The following is a 21,621-nucleotide window of genomic DNA, read 5'->3' as shown; positions in this document are numbered from 1 at the left end:
CCTCACTTTTCATTTTTGTGCCCCGGCCCAAATCAACAACATTTCCCCGCACCCTCTGCTCTCTCTCTCCTCTCCCCTGCCATTGCCTCTGCCACTTCAAAAAAAGAAGAAAAAGTCCACGAAACCAAATCATTTTGCCAGATGTTTTAAATTAACAGGATCTCCCTTTCACTCCCTTTCTCTGTTTGCACATCAGAAAGCGTGAAGACTGAACTGCACACACGTTCAGAGACTCGGATGCATTGTTCCTTGAGTGTGGGGAGCTGGGCACCACGCTGTCCTCCTGCACAGACACAGACAAACTGGTATCATTGAGGTGACACCAAGAATTGCCACAGAGCTACGGGGACTCTGCAGTTCTGCAGCCACAGACAAAACTAACATTGCAGAATTTTTATTTTATTTTTTTTTAATTGCAGTCCTTAAGCCTCTGCAACAAAGCTTGGAAATGCAGGAGAAATGCCAAGCGTAACCACAGAAGCCAGGCTGGGTGAAGGGCAGGGGCAGGGGCTTGGTTTCTGCAGCCTGCACAGAACTTCGCCAATCACTGCTATGAATTGTGTAGCTAATGCAGGTCACAGAACACAAGAGCAGCCTTGCTGGATCAGACAAAAGATCCCTCGAGTCCAGCATCCTGTTTTCCACAGTGGCCAATCAGATGCTTCCAAGAAGCGGATAAGCAGGGCATGAAGGCAGATCCCCCACCCCCAAGAAACCAACAAACAGAGATAGTCTGCTCCTGAACCTGCAAGTTCCATAAAGCCACCCTTACTTGTTGAGTTTTATAAAGAACTTACAAAATGAATAATACTGATAATAACAGCAGCAGTAGATAAGGACGTAAGAAGAGGCTGCTGGATCAGGCCAATGGCCCATCTAATCCAGCATCCTGTTCTCACAGCAGCCAACCAAGCCGAATTTGAGCACAAGAGTCCTCTTCCTTCCTGTGCTTTCCAGAAACTGGTATTCCGAAGCATTACTGCCTCCAGCTGTGGAGGCGGAGCATAGCCAACATGGTTCGTAGTCATTGATAGCCTTCTCTTCCATGAATTTGTCTATTCCTCTTTTAAAGCCATCCAAGTCGGCAGCCATCACTGCCTCCTGTTTGAGCGACTTCCATAGTTTAATAACTATGTGCTCCAGGAAGAAGAACTTTCTTTTATCTGTCCTGAACAAAGAGGGCCAACAAATGGGCCTCCTCCACCTCACATTCAACAGTTCTTCTGTATCACATCTCCTTCACATGCCACATTGGGTGACGCAGTAAGTTCTCAGCCTCATGGGTGAAGCCCAGGCCACAACATCACCCTGCACTGTTGACCCCAGCTTCCAGTGACCTGGTACTCTGGTGATGCGAGAAGAAGTCATGCTACAACAGTTCCCACACAATGAGAGAAATCTAAGGAAAGAGCACTGGCAGCTCTATTGCTCTCCTGGGATAACTCAGTTGGTAGGGCATGGATTGGAGCCCCACTTTCAGCAAAAGATTCCTGCATTGCAGGGGGTTGGACTAAATGATCCTTGTGGTCCCTTATGAGTCTATTATTCTAAAATTGGCCACATCCACACCATACATTTGAAGCACATGGCCTCTCCCAAAGAATCCTGGGAGCTGCAGTCTACACCCCCCCCAACAGAGCTACAATTCCCAGTACCCTTAGCAAACTACATTTCCCAAGATTCTTTAAATTATGTTAAATGTGCTATAAATGGCGTGGAAGTGAACAGAGTGGTACATCTTACAGTGCACGATTCTCCCCTCAGAACCAAGTCCCAGTGAGCTCAATGGAACTTACTCCCAAATTAGGTGTTTATGGGATTGCCACCTTGATCCAAAAAGAAAAGAAAAAAGCCCAGATTTCAAGAACGTTCCCCAAATTGGAGTGTTCTGAATTGGGATAAGGGGGTTTCCCATATCCTGTCGTAGGTTTGCCTGCCGCTCAATATAATTCAAGGTAGCTGAAGATTCTGGTCTTCTACTGCTTGAGATTAAGATCCAGTAAGAGACCCAGAAGTTTTTTTAATTTTGTATTTTGTTTGTTAATGCACTGTTAGCTCCAGGCACAAAGGGGCCTTCTGTCTCACAGCCAGCAGTTGGTTTTCAGAGCAGAAATACTCGCCATCAAAAGAACGGTAAAAAAAAGTTGTTCAAACACAGCCATACCGGGTGCAGGGAAGTTGTGGCCCAGGAAAATATATGCTGCAGCATATGCTTTGCATAAACTGAAAAATAAGATCCTTAGAGGAGAATGTGTACATAGGAAAATATTTTCTAGCAAACCAAAACTAATCTGTGCTCTTCACCATGACAATTCCAGAAAAGAAAAGAAAAATCACAAAGTAGGCATTCATTTGCATCCTTTCTATCTGGAACCACCCAAGTTTTTTTAAAAAAAACAAAACAATTTTGCGCTGATTCATGGCAAGTGCTCCTTTCAGAAAAAGAGAAAGAGCCGCTTTGCATGCTGGCAGGCAAACCTATCCACGCAAATAAAAAGGGGCTCACTGGGTTGCACCTTAAAGGGGCAACCATATTCTGGGTTACAAGTCGTGCAACGATACTAAACAAGAATGTAAAGATGAAAGGGACTTTGAAAGACTGACTCCCTGGAAGGGCTTGCCCTCAAAGGTGGCATTTGAGAGGTAGCTTGGAGTGCTGGTAGCTAAGAAACAGAGCTGTGAACCAGGAAGTCTCCATTTCGAATCTTGCCCCTGCCATCAACTCATTAGGTGGCCACAGGCAAGCTACTCTCTTTCAGCCACCATGCCCCCCCATCTGCAGTATGGGGAATAATATCAACTTACCTTACAGAGTGCTGTGCATCAGATTTCAGGTGAAATGCTTCAAATACTTGAAAGCACTGTGCAAATTTTATTAATAAATAAGTAAATAAATAAATATTGTGGATGAGACCTGAGTTTTCATATTGCCCGAGCAAATCCCCTTAGGAAGCCCCTAAAACTCTCCAGAGGATGCTCTCCAGCAACTGTTATTCAGAGCCATAACTACCCCCTGAACATGGAGGTTCAATATATCCACCATCATGGCCAATGGCCACTTTATCCATTTCATTTTAATACCCTTCCTCCCAAAACCACCCAGAGCAGCAGAAAAAAAGGTGCTAACAATTAAAATATAAAATACAATGAATTAAAATACTGAAAACATTTTTAAACAGTTTGCAATATCCTCACAGCTAATCATTTCAAGGTTGCCTTTAATCCTGTACATATAGGAATGTTTTTAGGTTCCTCCTAAGTGTTAATAATGATGGAGGTGGCCGTTTCCACAGCCTCCATTGCCACTTCTTGGTGCCATGTACAGCAGGAGCAGCTAACATGTGAGATATTTGGGGCCACAACTCCCATCAGCCCCAGCCAACATGGCAAATGGCCAGGGATTATGGGAGTTGTAGTCATAAGAACATAATAAGAGCCCAATGTCCCCTCTAGTCCAGCACCCTGTTCTCACAGTGGCCACCCAGATGTCTGTGAGAACCCTGCAAAGTCAAGTGCACTCTCCCTTCCTGTATGGTATCCAGAAACATGCTGCCTCTGACAGTGGAGGCAAAACATGGCCTTATCCTTCGTGAATTTCTTCCATTCCTCTTTTAAAGTCATCCAAGTTGGTGGCCATCCCTGTCTCAGTTCCATAGTTAAACTGTGCACTGCGTGAAGAAGTACCTTTTTTTTAATCTATTCCAAATCTTCCAACATTCACTTTCACCGGATGTCTGCAAGTTCTAGTGTTATTTTCAAGAGGGAGAAAATATTTTCTCTATCCACTTTCTCCATGCCATGCATAATTTTATAGACTTCTGTCATGTCCCTTACTTGCTTTTTCTGTATAGTTAAAGAGTGCCAAACACTGCAAGCTTTCTTTGTAACGGAAGTCACTCCACAAAAGTGTCCAACAACATCTGCAAGGCAACCATGTTACCTATTCCTGATCTACAGCCATTCTGAGGTTGTGGGGTTTTTTTGTTTTTGTTTTTTTAAAAACAGATAGCAAGTTTGGATTCTACTGTACATTCATATTCACCTTCCCTGCACCCGTAGAAAGATTTAATTACCATTAGAGCCAAACGATTTCCCCCAAAAGAACCCCATTACATTACATTATTTACTGAAGGAGTCCTGGACCTTGCCAGCACACAGAACCTCGAATGTCGTTACACTTTATCTTCATTTCAAAGCCTTTGCACATCATCAGAAAAGCGAGCCCTGGCCCTTTACCAATGAACCAATCATCAATTCATCAACAGCGACACATTCCACCGCTTTGCAATTTCTCCCAAAAAACAGAAAGCACACAAACGTTACATCGCTGAGATTGAAAGGGGGGGGGGAGAGAAATTCCATCAAAGGTCACTTTTTTATAATTATATTGGAATGAAGGTCCAACGGTGGCCATGGCAGGAGACTTCAAAGCAGCCATACCTGAGAAAGTCATAACCCGATTCAATGTGCCCACCAGAAGGAAGAATGGCTCCTGGGAGGATAAGAGTATATTAGTCTTTGTATGTAATGGGTTTTATTGGACATATGGAACCAATCTAAGAAGCTGAGTTGCAACCGATAGGTTTGGGAGTAAAGGCAGGAATGCAACACACACAAAAAGCAGTTTCCTGTACGAAACAACCACCACCTTTACCTGATTGGGTCACGGACGAGTCCCAGTTCAAAGTGAAATCCGATGACTCGCCTTCTTCAACTGAGGAGAGAAGAAGAAGAAAAGTATAGTAAGTTTCAGGGGGCAGGGAAAAAGAGAAACGGACCTAACACATTATTCAAAACAGCTGACCTGTTGAGTGGCCAACATGGTGCCCTCTCAATGTGGTGGGACTCCAACTCCCATGGGCTCCTGCATGGCCAATGGTCAGGGGTGTCCAACAACACTGAGATGGAAAAAGGTTGGGAAAGCCTGTTCCATGGGAAAGCTATTGCAATATCTGGAGGGCACCACATTTGATACCCTTGCCTTACACCACAGGAAACCCAGGGAGGTAAACTGAGAATTTCTGCAGTTACATTTGGTAATGTGCTCACATGGAAACAAAAAAAAAACTGACCGGCGACCCACCCAAGTCATTATTAAAACCTGCCTACAGTGCTTTCAGGTATGCAAGCTACACAGTGCTTTTTTCTGAGGGGATGCAGGGGTACGCATACCCCTAAACATTTTGTGAATCTAAGTTTGGCCTCATTGAGGGGCAGTATTTCAAAATGAGAGTATCCCTAACCATTTGGGGGGGGGGAGCACTGAAGCCACTTTGGAATTATTTGTCCTCACAACCACCCTGCAAGATAGGCCACCCACACTCTTAGATCACTCAGAGAGGACTGAGGATAAATGAAGCTGGGATCAGATCCCTGATCCATATCAATATTTCAGCCCAGTGAGCCCAGCAAGTCTTCAGGTGTATTGTGCAAATGTTCACCCCTTACTGTTTTGTGTTTTAATAGTGTAACAATTGAGGGGAAGGGGAACCATTTTAGCTGCACTGCGCAAAATTTTGAAGCTGACCTACATTAAACATTTTCTTCCAATCAGGATAGCCACAGCTTAGTGGCTGAGGATATGCTTTGCATGCTGAAGGTCCCAGGTTCAGTCCTTCTCGTCCTCAGGCAGAGGTGGGAAAAACCCCTGTCTGAAACCTTCCAGGGTTACAGCCAGTCAGCAGGGACAAAAGCTTAGATGGACCAATGATCTGACTCTATGCAAGGCAGCTTTTTGTGTCCCCATCAGATAATAAATCTGCATCTCAAATGAACTGGTATCCCTTCAGCAAAGCCAGAGCAACCAGTAGCCAAAATGCCAGTTTGGCTGCTTTAGTTTAGTGGAAGCTTTACTAAATTCAAATACAAAGTCCAAACTGTTTGCAAAGGAAACATACAGACAAGCTATTGGATCACAAGACACTCTGACTCTTAACTGAACCTCAAATTGTGATTCTACCATATGGGCCACGGCAACACTTTTAAGTTTATTCACACACACAATTTCAACTGGGTATAATGGACATTTTATATATAGAGAGAGAAAAATCAGACCTTAAAGCAGTTATGGCCTTTAGATTAATTTTGTTTTATTTCCTAGAAGCCTATTGCCCCACTTTCCCCCATGGGCCCAAAACAACCTTGTTGCTAGCCTACCAAATTGATGCAGAGGGGGTTAAAAAGAAATTGGAACAAAAGTAACAGACTTTTTAATATGAATGATAAATGTCCAATGTACTCTAATCAATACTCAACTATTGCAATTTATGGACTTTTGATGGAAGAGTATTTTTATGGCAGAACTACTGAACAATTTCAACTCTTTAATGAAACCAATATTTAGCCTCTTACGTTGGGGATCCTGCTGTATAGCAACAAAACTGTACTGGGAGGGTGCGTGCCTGACTAACTGCTGTTCAGAACCATGATGTACAAAAAACAATGGGAATTTTTTTTATTCTGGTTCACAAGTTTCTGTACTTTCTGCATTGCAAAGGTGTCCCCCAAATATGTAGAAGCTGCTACCTTATTTTGGGTGGCCCCATTTCACTCCTAAAATAATAGGTACTCAACCACCACAGTTCACTATTAGAGGGAATGGTATCTAAGTGCTAACAGTAAACACAGCCAACCATGCATGATAATTTTCAGAACTTCACATCAGCAGCATGACTTTGGGCAGACACCTCAACTACTATAGTCCTTAAGCAGTGGGTCATTCAGCTTTAATATTGCAAGAAAGACACGGTGCTTCAGAAGCACCTCCAAAGCAAAGTTAAACACTTTTTAACAGACTGCCACGACATTGGTGTGCTTGGATTTTCTCCTGAGCATATATGTGAAAGAGCTTTCTTTCACAACCCTAACACAGAAAATAACCCAGTGTGCGAGAAAGACAGAAAACAACTTTACTATCATAGTTCTAAACAACTCCAATTAATGTTCTTTTTGAGCAGACAATCTGTCTGAAACTAAAGGCCAATTTAGGTTCCTGGAGTAGTACAGGAACCATTTCCCCCATGGCTGATCTCATATACTCTGGTTAACATTTGTAGGATGGAATCGCAGGTAGGTTAAGAAACTAATTGTTTGCTTCCAGTGGCAACACCGTTGGGCTCTGGGGTTAGGGACAACATTGGTGAGATTGCTTCTCTATGCTGATCTCCCGGTCTATCCTACAAACATTACTGGAGTCGTGTGGGAAGCAGCCATGGGGACTCAGATCTTCCGCTGCTCAGAAAATGTATAAAATCAGACGTTAATCTTCAGCTACTAGCAAGTCATCCAAATGGGGAAATTATGATTTTGACACACATATAAAGTCAGGTCACACACAGAGAGAAAGAGAGAGAGAGACTCTGATGTATTTTGTTCTCTTTTCCATTTACTTTTTGCCTTTGGAGGAAAGCAATAATATTTGGCCCTTCTCACTAACACCATACATTTTAAACATTATGATAACACATTAAACAGTTATGGCTTCCCCCAAAGAATTCTGGGAGCTGAAGTTCGTTAAGAATACAGAAAACTGTTATGAGACCCCTGTTCACCTCACAAAGCCACAATTCCCAGAATTCCCTAGGAAGAGGTTTTGATTGTTTAACCACTCTGGGAATTGTTGGTCTGGAAGGGAAATAAGTGTCTGCTAACAACTCTCCACACCCTTAACAAACTACCGTTTTGAAACTTCTGAAACTGAAAGTGTAGTTTTTTAAATGTGTGGTGTGACTATGGCCTAAGAGACATTGCTGAACACAGCTGAAGTGTTTTCCCATATTGGTGTCCAATTGGTACCCCCAACAATACAGTAACTGATGGGGGCCAATTGGGAGGTGTGGGTGAAGTCATGGCTCACATGACTTAACACAGGCACTGGCTGCGGACAAAGAAATGTGAGTGAAAGGTAAAAGAGAAAAGTAAGGGTTTGGGGGTTTTATATAAAATAAAATAAAAAATGTAGCAACGACTGGTCTTTCCTTGGCACTATTCGGGCACAGATGAGGCCTAACAGGCATACTAAAAGACAAAAAAAAATGCAGGTGAAGAATGTTACCTGCAACAACTCAAGTTATTAATGTGTTTAGCTACTTGCAGCGTGAAACATCCATGAACGAAAACAAGCACGGGACTCTTGGGCACGCACAAACATGGTGGCCACTCTGCTTGTAGCACAGCAATGGACACAGGCATTTATTGGAGGAAAAAGAGACCATGGGACCTATTAAAAGGTACAGAACTGAGTTGCTAGGTGTGCCCCTTTAGATCACCTTCAGATCTCCACAGGCCTTCTGAGACCAGGCGGGTGGCTACAGAGGAAAGGGGCCTCCTCTGTGGTAGACCCCAAACACTGTGCAAGTCCACCATCTCTGATACCTTCTACATGACCAGCAAAATCTATCCTCTCCAGCTTTTAAAGGTATTTAAGATGCTTTCAAATTAATGTTAGTCAATGAGTTCAGTTTTTATTCTTGCACGTTTCACTTTTATTTTCAGCTGTTTGTGTTTTGCTGATAGTTGCAAGTCACAGGAAAATAGGAAACTGCCTAGTTATGAAAGTCTGGCAACTATTGCATCTAGCTTTAGACTGTCGACATTGAGCAGCAGTGACTCTCTGTGGTCTCAGGAGGTCATCCTCAGCCCTCCCTGGAGATGCCAAGGACTGAACCTGGGACCTTCTGCACAGACCTTCTGTGCTCTACCACTGATCTCTCACAGGCATTTACATCAACGGGGAGAGCATAATTAACAGCAGCTTTTGCTGTCCTTCTATGGCAGTGAGGGTCTTCTGTACAACTGATAAAATAAAAGGGCTTTTTAGATCCAGAAATCTCAGCCAGATGGTCAGTTTGGAAGGCATAGCCAGTGTTGAGATTTGTCCAACTATCCCTTGCTGTTCCAGGATCGCCCAAGCATGACTGCCTTACTCTAGCTTTTCAGCTAAATGGGAGCCATATTAAAGCCCTTCCCCTGTCAGGACCGAAACATCTGCTTTTAGGAAAGAGTCTTTCCTTTCAGGGACAACAACCACTCCCCACTCCAGTCTCCTAAAAAGACTTCTGACCCATTTGAAAGATTCCTTCCATTCACAACCAACACAGCTAAAAAAACGTGTCCACACCACCTTGCTCAACACCACTTCCCCAGAGCTGCTGACAGATTGCAAAACTAGGTCGGGTTCTTTCATGAGGAGAGAGATTCCCAGGAATGTCTCTGCTCGGAGTCTTATATGCTACACCAGACACCTCATGAAACTCCCAATGTGTAGAAATGCATCACAAGATTTGCTGCCACTGTCACCACATATTACCTAGTTTACACTACTCTTTTACATGTGTGGCTGTGTTAACTTTACTGGTAATCAGAGCCCTTGGCTATGTGGGCACAAAATTTCAGCTTTCTGCTTTTTGTAGAAGACCCTTAATTTGGATACCCTCTATGGATAAAGATCTATACTGCACATATTGTCTTCCATAGGTTAGGAATGGATGGATCTCTCAATTTCTGTTCCTCATTTTTTCAACCTCTAATTTCAGTGCCCTCCATTTCCACACACTTCCGGTCATTTTGTGTTAAAAAATCCACATGAAAAACTCACACATTTTTCATGCACATGTCTCCTAATATATGTATTCTTTCTGCATGATTTTGCCTAATGCATACACTCTTGAGTATCTTTTCACATTATTTCAACTAATGTACATGTTTGGGGTGTTAGGATTCTGAATCTGGTTGGAGAACTACAACATAAAATCTGCAAAGGTACAAATTTCAAAGTGTCCCACTTTACACATTGGTTCAGAAAGTGTGAATTTGATAGGTCTGCATTAAAACGTGAAGCAAACAAATTATTCCCACCCCTCTCAATCCTTACCATAGATTCAGTTATTGGTCAAGCATTGTGTTTAAAGAAGCCTTGTACTTAAGCAGTAGCAGAAGGAATTGCATGCAAGGAAACACATGGAATTCCATGCAGCCATGTGGCTGAGCTGGCACAGGAGAAGGACGAATGACCCAATCCTTCCTCTGTGCACAGCAAATAAACAAGGGAGAGAACCCCCCCTCCCCCAGCATAGAAATCCAGCAGGCTGCTGCAAGACAAAGAGAGCTCTCCAACCTTCCTCTGCTAACCCCCAAGAGGCTAGTAAACATTTTTGAAGGCTAGTAGCTTTTGCCCACTTATTGCGGAGGGTGGCTTAAAAATATGTTGAATATAACTAACAAAAGGAATACCCACCAACACTTCCCCAGTGCTGCTGGCACACAGATTGCAGGACTACATTAGGTAGACCTGAATACCTATGGTACTTTCAGGTGAACATACCTGAAGTCGCCCAGGTGACAGCTTAGAACCAACTCTACAAACATATAGTTGAAGAATTATGCATCAGTTACTTCAGACATCTTACAAAGACATTTATTTTTGCCTCCGTGACTATCATTACAGAATTCATATTTTGAATGAGTTTTGCTTCTTTCTTTAATTAAAACTCTTTTACTGGTTTTTATATTGTATCCTTGGGACACGGGCGGCGCTGTGGGTTAAACCACAGAGCCTAGGACTTGCTGATCGGAAGGTTGGCAGTTCAAATCCCTGCAACAGGGTGAGCCCCCGTTGCTCGGTCCCTGCTCCTACCAACCTAGCAGTTCAAAAGCACATCAAAGTGCAAGTAGATAAATAGGTACCGCTCCGGCGGGAAGGTAAATGGCGTTTCCATGTGCTGCTCTGGTTCACCAGAAGCGGCTTAGTCATGGTGGCCACATGACCCAGAAGCTGTACGCCGGCTCCCTCGGTCAGTAAAGCGAGATGAGCGCCGCAACCCCAGAGTCGGCCACGACTGGACCTAATGGTCAGGGGTCCCTTTACCTTTACCTTTTATATTGTATCCTTACGTTGTTTTTATGATGCAATGTTTCTATGTTCTGTGCTTAAGAGATTTTCACTATTCAGTGATTTAGAAATGCTTTTAATTAAACAACATTAAATGAATGAATGAATGAATATAGCCAACCAACACCCTGACATATAAAATGCATGAAGTTGCCTTATACTGAGTCTGACTGGCAGCATCTCTCCAGAGTCTCAAGAGATGTTCTTTCCCCCATCATCTGCTACCTGATTTCTACCATGCATTGAACGAATCACCTTCTGCATCAAAAGCATGGGCTCTGCCACTGAGCTATTGCTCTCCCCTAGGGCTGAGCAGAGAACCTCTGCCAGTTCAGTCCACCCCATACCATTGCAGTCTCAGGCCTCCCTATGAGCCGAAGTGGGAGGGGGAAGCAGGCCAGTATATAGCTAACAGAAATGCCACAGCATCTGCAAGCAAAGACAATACATCACTTGATTTAAGGACACTTTCAGGTTCAAGAATCTCCGGTCAGTAAGCTCTCCTTCAAAGCTCAACTGCTCTTTAGCTTTTGGAGGAGAGCTGAAGAACAGGCTATCGGGCATTTTCCTAAACCTCATTGCAAGACGCAGTGTGAGCCGTGGCCTTCTGCCAGTTTTTCCCTGCCACTCCTTAATGGGACCATTATGCATCACCCCTTTCATGGCTGAGCAAACCCATAAAAAAGACAAGGGGGGGAGCATTTTACACAGCTTATTTAGCTAGTTCACAGCCTAAACTCACACAGGTTCTCCAGCAAAGTCGTAATGGGGATGGGCAGATGCTTGGATTTGGTGAATGCTTTGTTCTGTTGGCAGAAACCAGCTTTCTGAAAGGAGGAGGAAGAGGATATGAAATCCAGGCAGCTGAAGCCTGGTCAAGGAGGTAGGGGTCAAGGAGGTAGGGGTAAAACACACACACACACACACAAAATGAGTTAGCAAGGGTGGTCCAGGGCATTTGGCTGCCTGGCTAGAAGGACAAGGTGATGGCTCCCCATGCCAACACATGTTCAGAAAACCGCACTGCCACTGAATGTTACTTCAATACAGGGAATGGGAAGGATCTTCCAACATACTTGAGGCAGCTAGCTTAGGAGGCACACACACACACACACCTGCCTGCTCCAAACCCCTCAGAATCTGCTGCCTAAGGCAGCCCCTCACATTGTCCAATGATAGGACTGGTCCTTACAGTTAATTTAGACTAAATGGAGAGGGAGGGGGCAGAAAGAAAGAAATCTGAGGAAGAAACTACAGCTATGATAACAGCAAACAAAAACAGCACTAGCATGTTTAGCCGAGAAGATCAAATTATGGGCTATTAAATCCTCCAGGGCATTATTATTCCACAGAAATCTGTCTCTTTCCTGCTTTCCAGACATAGAAGGGAAGAAATCAGAATCACTGCGATTTTGACTCAAATTCAGACATTGTGCTAAATCATGGTTTAAGAAAATGTAACTATGGTTTGGTGTGTGTCTGAATTGACAAAGGGCTGACGCTCATATCGTAGTGGTAATTTATGCCTGACCACAAATGAGACCATAGTAGCTCACATTGCTGACTCACTCCCATTTTGCTCTGGCCTGCTGGGAGCGACAAACAAGAAACTTTGGCCTATGCCACAGTCTCCATACATTTTTCTCCATAAAAATGAATCTGATATGTAAGTAAGAGCCAAGCCAAACATTCCCAGCTCACGAGGTGAAGTCCCTCCTGGAGTGTACCATGCAAACAGGGATGGTGGTGCATTTTTGAACCAATCCCTCAAATTTGAAAAGAAAAACTACCGTATTTTTTGCTCTATAAGACTCACTTTTTCCCTCATAAAAATAAGGGGAAATGTGTGTGCATCTTATGGAGCGAATGCAGGCTGCGCACCTATCCCAGAAGCCAGAACAGCAAGAGGAATTGCTGCTTTCACTGCGCAGCGATCCCTCTTGCTGTTCTGGCTTCTGAGATTCAGAAGATTTTTTTTCTTGTTTTCCTCCTCCAAAAACTAGGTGCGTCTTGTGGTCTGGTGCGTCTCATAGAGCGAAAAATACGGTGTATTTAGAAATATAGCCTATCAGGAAGAATAGTTCTCGAGATTGGGGATAGAAAACTTAGGGTCTCCCAACCGCTGCTAGACTACATCTCCTATCACCCTTGACCACTGGCAGTGCTGAGACTGACAGGAATCTGACAATACCTAGAGCAGTGTTTCCCAACCTTTTTTGGGCAAAGGCACACTTGTTTCATGAAAAAAATCTCGAGGCACACCACCATTACAGCCCCGTGACGTCAGCGCACAGCGTCACGCCGGGAGGGACGCACGAAAGTGTAAGTTTCAATTTTTCCCCCTCCCCCTTGCCTTCCTTCTGTGCCAACCGCCAAAAAGCCAAGAAAAAAGCCAAGACTTTAGGGCAGCAGGTCGACACGGAAGAAGCTCCTACCTAAGGACAGGTGCGACGGCCGTGTCCTCTTCTGCCACACTTGGCAGCCCTGCCTCACGGTCGTGACTCCCACCCTGATTTCTCCCCGCAGGTCGAGCGGCACAGGCAGCCCAATGTGTCCAGCCCAGACACAAGCCCCGCTTCCCCACTCTAGATCCTGAATGCGACCAAGTGCTCTGGACTCCCGAGCAGGGTGGGAAAGAGGACTCGCATCTGGTAGCCTCCGGGCTCCTCGCCTGCTCGAGGGATGGCATTGCAGGCAAGCTGCCGGCCGTCGCCATCGCCGCCCCCTCATGCGAGTGGACCTGCCCGGAGTGGTGGGCCGGGGGAGGCTCGCTCTCTGTGGGGATGTGGCCCGCACGCGCGGCCCCACTTCCTCCTGCCCAGGGCTGAGCTCCTTACCCGCGATCTCGGTCTCGCGCACGCGGATCCCACTTATTCCGAAGCTCGCGCCACTAGCCGGGGCTCTCACACCGTGCCAGGGCGAGGCGGCGCGGCCCACTGACGTCATCGCGGCTCACCGCCGCCCTCGACTCCCCTGTTCCCTCCCCTCCCTCGGGTCGCCGTGGTTACCGAGGACTGCAAGCTGCTCGGGCGAGCGTGGGGCATTAAGTGGGAGAAGGAAAATTAAAATTAAAACTCGCCTGAAGGCCGCCTCTCCGGATATGAAGCTATCTTTTGAATTTTTCCCGCGGCACACCAGGCAACGTCTCGCGGCATACTAGTGTGCCGCAGAACACCGGTTGGGAAACACTGACCTAGAGGGACACAAGTTCTCCAGGCCTACCACCTCACCCAAGTGTTAAACACAACAAGCACACTTCATCTGTACACTTAAGCTGCTGGTTTCATGCCAGCTTCACAATACAGTATTCTTGCTCTCCCACAACAATCTGAAGGAACTTCCTAGCCTTTTATGAAAGGGCTTTTAAAGAACAACATGGTACAGTGGAGAAGGGGAGAGGGTTTGGTTTTGATGTTGGAGATCCCAAGCCATAAATCTCTATGGGTGGTCTTGGTCACCCACAACTTAACACAAGTTTTTACAAGGCTGAGAACACAGAAAGCACTGTAACGATAATTAATAATATAAACAAACCCTGTATACTGGCGATGTCTGCTAGGAAGCCACAAGCACTGGACACAATCCAGTCCAAAATATGCCCCAGTAGCGACCAGGGAGAAGAGTCGGTGGAAGAAGATCGGAAGAAATTTAAAGACTATTTACAGAAATATTGCAAAATTAATGAATGTTAAAATGATGTTCGATTGAAGTTAAGTGGTTTTTAGCTGTAGTGGTATAAAAGAATATGGAAAAATTGGATTTTTAATAGGTAAAAATTTAATGTTACAATATATTAAGATTAAAGATCAGGATAATAAGGAGGGAAAGGAATTGCTGAACTAATAAATTGAACTGGAATTCAAAAAAGGGAGGTATGAGGAGGTCCAGGAAACAAGTAAATGAAAGATAAGTGACGAATTATTTTAAACTGTTTTTTATTTTGTATTTTGTATTTTTTCTTTTTTATTATGTAGTATTGTGAAACTTTAATAAATATTTATTAAAAAAAAAACAAAATATGCCCCAGTAGCAATACAAATATTGTGTACATTCTAGCACTCTTATTATTGAAGGGCAAAACTGGTGTGAGCCACCAGACTTTGCTTTCCCAGTTTATTAATGAATTGCCCCCACAGATAAACTTTCGGTAAACTTACTTATGAGGGGTGGGGGAGAATACAAACAAGTTCAGCCCACACCAAACTTCCAATTCCATTCTGTTTGCCTCTTATTAAAAATATAATGATATAAAGTGTTACAACAGTAAAGCCCCATTAAATCATTCCTGGAATTATAAATCAATCTTCACCCAGATTTCCACACCTCAGCCTTTTTTTAAAAAAAGGAAAAGAAAAGAAAACCATGCATACATACACCTCGTACTTTACTGCTAATCTCTGGAAGGTAAAGATTTTCTTTTCTATTACCCAACTATTAATCCATAAATAAATAGCACAGGAAAAGGGGGGAGAGAGAGAGAGACCATTTTTTCCTGACTAGCTTTTTCACCAGGCATTTTCCAGACAGCTGTTTCCTCCAGCAAATTGAAGGGGCTTTTTGAAAGTGGCAGGCCTGCTGATTCAGCACCTCCAACACAAGCAAAGCTGGACATGTTCCATCCTGGTCCAGAGCCCAATCACTCCTATGCTGAAATGGACTAGCAATATCAGCCAAAGGGGCACAGCAACACCAAACCAGATGACACTGCGCCAACCCTAGGCATTGACATTCCAAGGCCACCCTTAACATGACAGTCAGTGGGTCAGGGCCTCTGAAAAGCGAGGCCTGATTCTCTCGAGGGTGGGACCTCCTTTACAAGGACTAGGGTTTTTCTTCAGCCTGAACTCACCAGAACTCAGCTCTGGAGCCTCTCAGGTGGGCACCTTTACCATTTTTAGAGAACAAGTGAAGCGTTCATGGTGAGTTCTGGCACCTCTTTTTCTAGAAAAATAGCACTGGACCTAGATATCCAAGGTGACTGGCATGGGCTCAGAGGGAAAGTGAGGTTGCATCCCAAACGCAGCCCAAGTACCGTATTTTTCGCACCATAGGACGCACCGGACAATAAGACGCACTTTGTTTTAGAGGGGGGAGAACAAGAAAAAAAAATTCTCCCCCTCTCTGCCCAGCGCCCCTTCAGTGAAGCGGCAGGAGGCGCTGCGCAGAGAGGGGGAGAACTTTCCCCCTCTTGTTTTCCCGCTCTAAAACAAGGTGCCGTTTAAGGCGGCCGTTCAGGCGGCTACCTTGGAAGCCTGGAGAGCGAGAGGGGTCGGTGTGCACTGACCCCTCTCGCTCTCCAGGCTTCAGGTTCCTTTCGACCTGCTCTTTGGGGCTGGCGGGGGGAAGCCCACCACCAGCCCCAAAGAGCAGGTCAGGGAGCAGCGGAAAGGCGCAGCGGAGAGGCTCCTGCCATAGCCGCGTGTCACCTCTCCAGCCGGGAGAGGGTCGCAGGGCTATGGCGTCTTCGCTCCATAGGACGCACACACATTTCCCCTTCATTTTTGAAGGGGGAAAAGTGCGTCGTATAGAGTGAAAAATACGGTAAATAAGGAAGGTGAAAGCAGGGGCAGCCTATTCCATTCCACTGCCTGAAGCAAAACAGGAAGTTGCCACCTACACTCCCTGTCCCCCATGGAAACCCTGCTTTCCAGGTTTATGTAGCCACAGCAGCTTCCGGCAAGATCTCAGTGGAAGTGGCAGCCACTTCTTCTCGCTTCTCCCGTGCTGGGGGGGTGCAGCAGCTGGAGAAACAAGAAACGGGCTTCCCAAAAGAGCTCCACAAGATCTTGCCAGAACACAGACTCTGTTGTCGCCACTTCTCCATTCTCCAGTGGGGATAGGCAAGGTGCCCATGGGTTTCCACCCTGTGGATTCCACTGCCCAAGGCAGGTGCCTTTGGTCTACCTCATGAATGGGCCAGCCTTTATATTGAATCAAACCATCAGTCCATCTATCTCAATATGGTCTACCTGGACTGGCAGCGGCTTTCCAGCTTTTCAGGCAAGGGGAAATTCCCAGCCCTACCCAGAGATGTTAGAGATTGAACCTGGGACATTCTGCATGGAAAGCAGATGCTATGTGATAGCAGCCTATAAATATTTTTTATAAATAAAGACATTTATGCATTACATCATGGGTCGGCAAACTAAGGCCCGCAGGCTGGATCAGGCCCAATTGCCTTCTGGATCTGGCCCACGGATGGTCCGGGAATCACCACATGGATCGCCAGAGTGCCCATTCTTTCCCTCTCACTCACACGGCGGCAGTGCCTCCTCCCTCCCTCCTCCTGGCTTCTGCCCGCCCTGCCTAGAGGAGGAAGGGGCTGGGTTTTGTTGGTGCCAGCAGCAGCAGCAACGCTCAAGCGGCCGCCATTTTAAGCAGCCCCTCTCCAGAGCCCTTTCGCACACCGCTCATCGTCCCTCCGCCACCACCGCCAGCCCCTGTCACTCGCAAGACACAGGTAAGCAGCCACCAGGGCTCGTCCGGCGCTGTGGAGAAGGGAGGGGAGAGTCGGGGGGAATAGCTTATAGTCTGGCCCCCCCACAAGGTCTGAGGGACAGTGGATCTGCCCCCTGCTGAAAAAGTTTCCTGACCCCTGCATTATATCATTCTGTGACATCAATAATCCTAAATTCCCTTGCGTGGAAGAAATTCCCACCAATTGCTAGAAAGCTTTCCTCCATGTAACCATACATTTGTATTAGGCTGCAAGTTTAGGATTGACAAACAGTATAGTATTGATGTGAGCGTGTCTGCATGCGCGAAAGAGTGCTAATATTCCCCAGCGCCATCATTTTAATTATGCTATCTCCCAGGATAAATATATATACACACACATACATATTCTTCTTAAGGAAAGTGGGGGAAAGCAAAAATGAGTGCAAATGAGTATAAATTTGCATTTATAATCACTTCAGGTCCCATGTATTGCAATCCTATGCATGTCTACTCTGAAGTAAGCCCTGCTTAGTTCCATGGGACTTACTCCCACATAGGTACGTGCAGGACTGAAGCCTAGCAAATAACAAAATCAACTTAGACTTTAGTGCAGGCTTTTAAAGAAAGAGCCGGGGGGGGGGGAATGGGAGTCTGCATCGCTTGTGCTTGTGCCAATATACTCTTAAGCAATAAAAATTTAAAACACAAAACTTAACTACATTAAAGGAAAGCCAGCCACAGTGTGGGATGGGGAACGGGGTGGGGGTGGGGGGAACGGGATAGGGGAAGCATAAGTAAAGTGGCATCTGGAATGCAGCCTAATCCAGAATAGCCTCAGTGGAGGTCTGCAGGGCTGCTCTGAGGTGAGTCATTTGGGAAATGCGGTTGTAACATGGGAGAGCTCCTCAACATCACTCCCATATCTTGAAATGGCACACTGGAACAATAAAAACACAGAGAGGATTCTGTACAATATGGGTACTGTGGAGCTGTTCCAAGAACCTTTGACATTTGGAAACAAAGTAAATTTTGTCTCCATGTTACGTTTTCTATTTCACCTTTCCTCCCAGGAACTCAAGGTGGCTATCCGTGTTCCATTTTACCCTCACAACCACCCTGTGAGGTAGGTTAGGCTGAGAGAAGCTCCGTGATACGTTCAAGTGAATCGGGGTAGGGGGGGAGTTTTTCTGTTATTTGAGAAGACAACCTAAACCCCTGATTCAGAGCCCCATTCTGTACCCCAGTGTTACCTACCATTCAATTCTCCTCTTACTCCCATTCAGAAGTGGCTGAATGAGTTAGGGCGGAGCCACTAGGCTAACTTTCTGGGAGGTGGGCCATTGTTGCTTACCAGGCAGGCGAGGGGTGAGGTGGCAGGGAGGTCAGTGCAAACGCGACAGCAGGAGTGTTGGAGTGGCTCTACCAATGTGGGTGCACCACAACTGACCTCCCCACCACCTTGCCCCTCCCTCCCAATAAGCAACAGCGCCCATGTAAAAAAAAAAAAAGTGTACCAGCTGCACCATACTCAGCATGCTGCTGCTTCTATTTATTTCAGTATTCCAATATAAGAAGGCATAGATTTTGGTTCCACCCTGCTCAGTCACATGCAGCGCTGCTTCCATTCTACTGCAGTTCAGCTTTAGACAAAAACTACACTGTTTGTCTCACTATCTGCAATGGTGAAATTTTAGACAATTGTTTTGCAACAGCCAGTAAATCCTCCTTCATTCAGCCTTTCCATCCACTATTAGTTTAATTCAAGCTGGATCAGAGTTTTCATGTGAACTGGATCAGAGCAAACTGAATGACAAAAGTGCTGCAGGTTGGACTACATGACCCTTGGATTCCCTCCAACTCTACAGTTCTATTATTTTATGAACACCAGCAAATAACGATTGCATTGTGGGGACTGATTTCTGTACTGAACAAGAGGGAAATTGGGCATTTCTGTTCCTGTTGTCACTGGAATCCTCCAACATCCTTACTTTGACATAGAAAATGACAAACACACACAGAGCTGTCCCATTCACATCAAGCAGGCCCAGAAGCGGCCTGATCTGCCCCTCTCCAAACATCTCCCCCCCCCGGCGCTCCATCAATTTTTACGGCAGTGGCAAAAGGGGGGGGAGATAAAGTAAACACTACACTGGGACAAGAGGAACCCAGCACATTGATGGGGACAGAAATTGCCCTCTACTCTGCTATCAGATGGATCAGAAGCACAGAAGAGGCATTAACACCCCACCCACCCAGTGCTCAGCTGTGTGAGAATGTTGTGTGGCTCTGTGTCTTTGTGTGAGAGTGAAGCTGCAGTGCTGTTACCCTCTGCTGTCGTGTGGCCCTCAGAGAACTGGCCAAGGGTGAATGAAGCTTTGGGTCAACAACAACAAAAGGTTAGCTGCTCCTGGTGCAAGGGAAAGACCTTGGAGGCAGGAGAGCACCACATGCTGTGTTAGAAACTCAGATACATAAGCTATTCGCCAAATAGCCCCTTAAACCTAAGTTGCATTTGCCTAGACGCCTTCCCACCCCAAGCATGTTATTGTTGTTGTTTAGTCATTTAGTCGTGTCCGACTCTTCGTGACCCCATGGACCAGAGCACGCCAGGCACTCCTGTCTTCCACTCCCTCCTGCAGTTTGGTCAAACTCATGCTGGTAGCTTCGAGAACACTATCCAACCATCTTGTCCTCTGTCGTCCCCTTCTCCTTGTGCCCTCCATCTTTCCCAACATCAGGGTCTTTTCCAGGGAGTGTTCTCTTCTCATGAGGTGGCCAAAGTATTGGAGCCTCAGCTTCAGGATCTGTCCTTCCAGTGAGCACTCAGGGCTGATTTCCTTCAGAATGGATACGTTTGATCTTCTTGCAGTCCATGGGACTCTCAAGAGTCTCCTCCAGCACCATAATTCAAAAGTATCAATTCTTCGGCGATCATCCTTCTTTATGTTCCAGCTTTCACTTCCGTACATCACTACTGGGAAAACCATAGCTTTTACTATACGGACCTTTGTTGGCAAGGTGATGTCTCTACTTTTTAAGATGCTGTCTAGGTTTGTCATTGCTTTTCTCCCAAGAAGCAGGCGTCTTTTAATTTCGTGGCTGCTGTCACCCTCTGCGGTGATCATGGAGCCCAAGAAAGTAAAATCTCTCACTGCCTCCATTTCTTCCCCTTCTATTTGCCAGGAGGTGATGGGACCAGTGGCCATGATCTTCATTTTTTTGATGTTGAGCTTCAGACCCCAAGCATAGTATTCAAATGTATCAGCACTGACTCACACTGCAGCAGATGTCAGTCGCCAAGTCTGGTAATAGGACATCTCAACTTGGTCGCAAGTCGCAAAACGCGCCTGACTTGCCGGAACTTCAACACTTGTGAGGAATCAAGGCAGACATGTGTAATCATGAACTTCTGGTATATGAACAGTCCCACTAGATCATATAAAAAACCACCATGTGCAAGCACAGTCTTGTATATATATACCTCCCATAAAATATCACTGAGGAGGTCACTCAAAATTCCAGAAAGTTTGCTTTATTGCATTTTGGGGAAATGGCATTTGCTTTTTCATTAACACTATAAATTAAAATGAAAAAGAAATGAAGTGTTTAGGATTGTGAGATATATTACAACATGTGTATTTCTACAACAAGTTTATAAGCCAGGGAGGGGAAAATGAGACCCTACATAAAGTGGAAACTAAATTCTGTTTTATGACTCCTTAACAACATGTGCCTCATGCTAACTTTACCATAAATAGATTTCAATAACTTGTTATACATTCAAGTTTGTTTTAAATAGGGATAATTTCGTTCCAGAAACTGGCATGCATGGAAAAACCTGGCAGGGGGTGGTAAGATTTGAGATACATTTTTACAGCCTGTTTTTGTTTTTTGTTTTAATAAATAAAAAAAAGTCACAATAGACTTCTAACCCCGGCACTGAAATTAAAAAAACACAACAAAACCAAAGTGCCCAAAATGTTTTATAATTCAAAATGGATTTCCCCAGTGTAGCAGTCATAATATTTTTACAGTTAAAAGATCCACTGCCTTAATAAAGTGTGATTTGTGTATTTAGAAAAATTCATTAGAGCAGACATTACTGGATTTATTTTATTTATTTATTTTGCAGTCTAATTTGGGTACACTACTTCAAAAGAACGCTTAGAGCTTCCCAGCTCCTTAGTCACACACTAATAACATCTAATAATTAATAAAGACATGTAAATTCTTAACTCCCAGAACTGTTTCAAACTTACTATCTTTACGCTTCATGTCGTGTCTCAGCTACTGAT

The 21,621-nt window shown here is 45.0% G+C and overlaps 1 protein-coding gene across 3 annotated transcripts in view; it reads right to left on the bottom strand.

The window, feature by feature from the left end:
• Window positions 1-21,621, bottom strand: part of ZNF423 (zinc finger protein 423) — a 339,629-nt gene that overhangs the window by 260,579 nt on the left and 57,429 nt on the right. For all 3 annotated transcript variants that reach the window (XM_081201114.1, XM_081201113.1, XM_081201115.1), the window contains exon 2: window positions 4,655-4,714. In XM_081201114.1, the coding sequence (XP_081057240.1) occupies window positions 4,655-4,714 (60 nt within the window). The remainder of the gene's footprint in view (window positions 1-4,654; window positions 4,715-21,621) is intronic.

Source organism: Podarcis bocagei (assembly GCF_964188305.1).
Source record: "Podarcis bocagei genome assembly, chromosome: 7".
NCBI lineage: Eukaryota > Metazoa > Chordata > Lepidosauria > Squamata > Lacertidae > Podarcis > Podarcis bocagei.
This window is presented reverse-complemented; position numbering and strand designations above follow the sequence as displayed.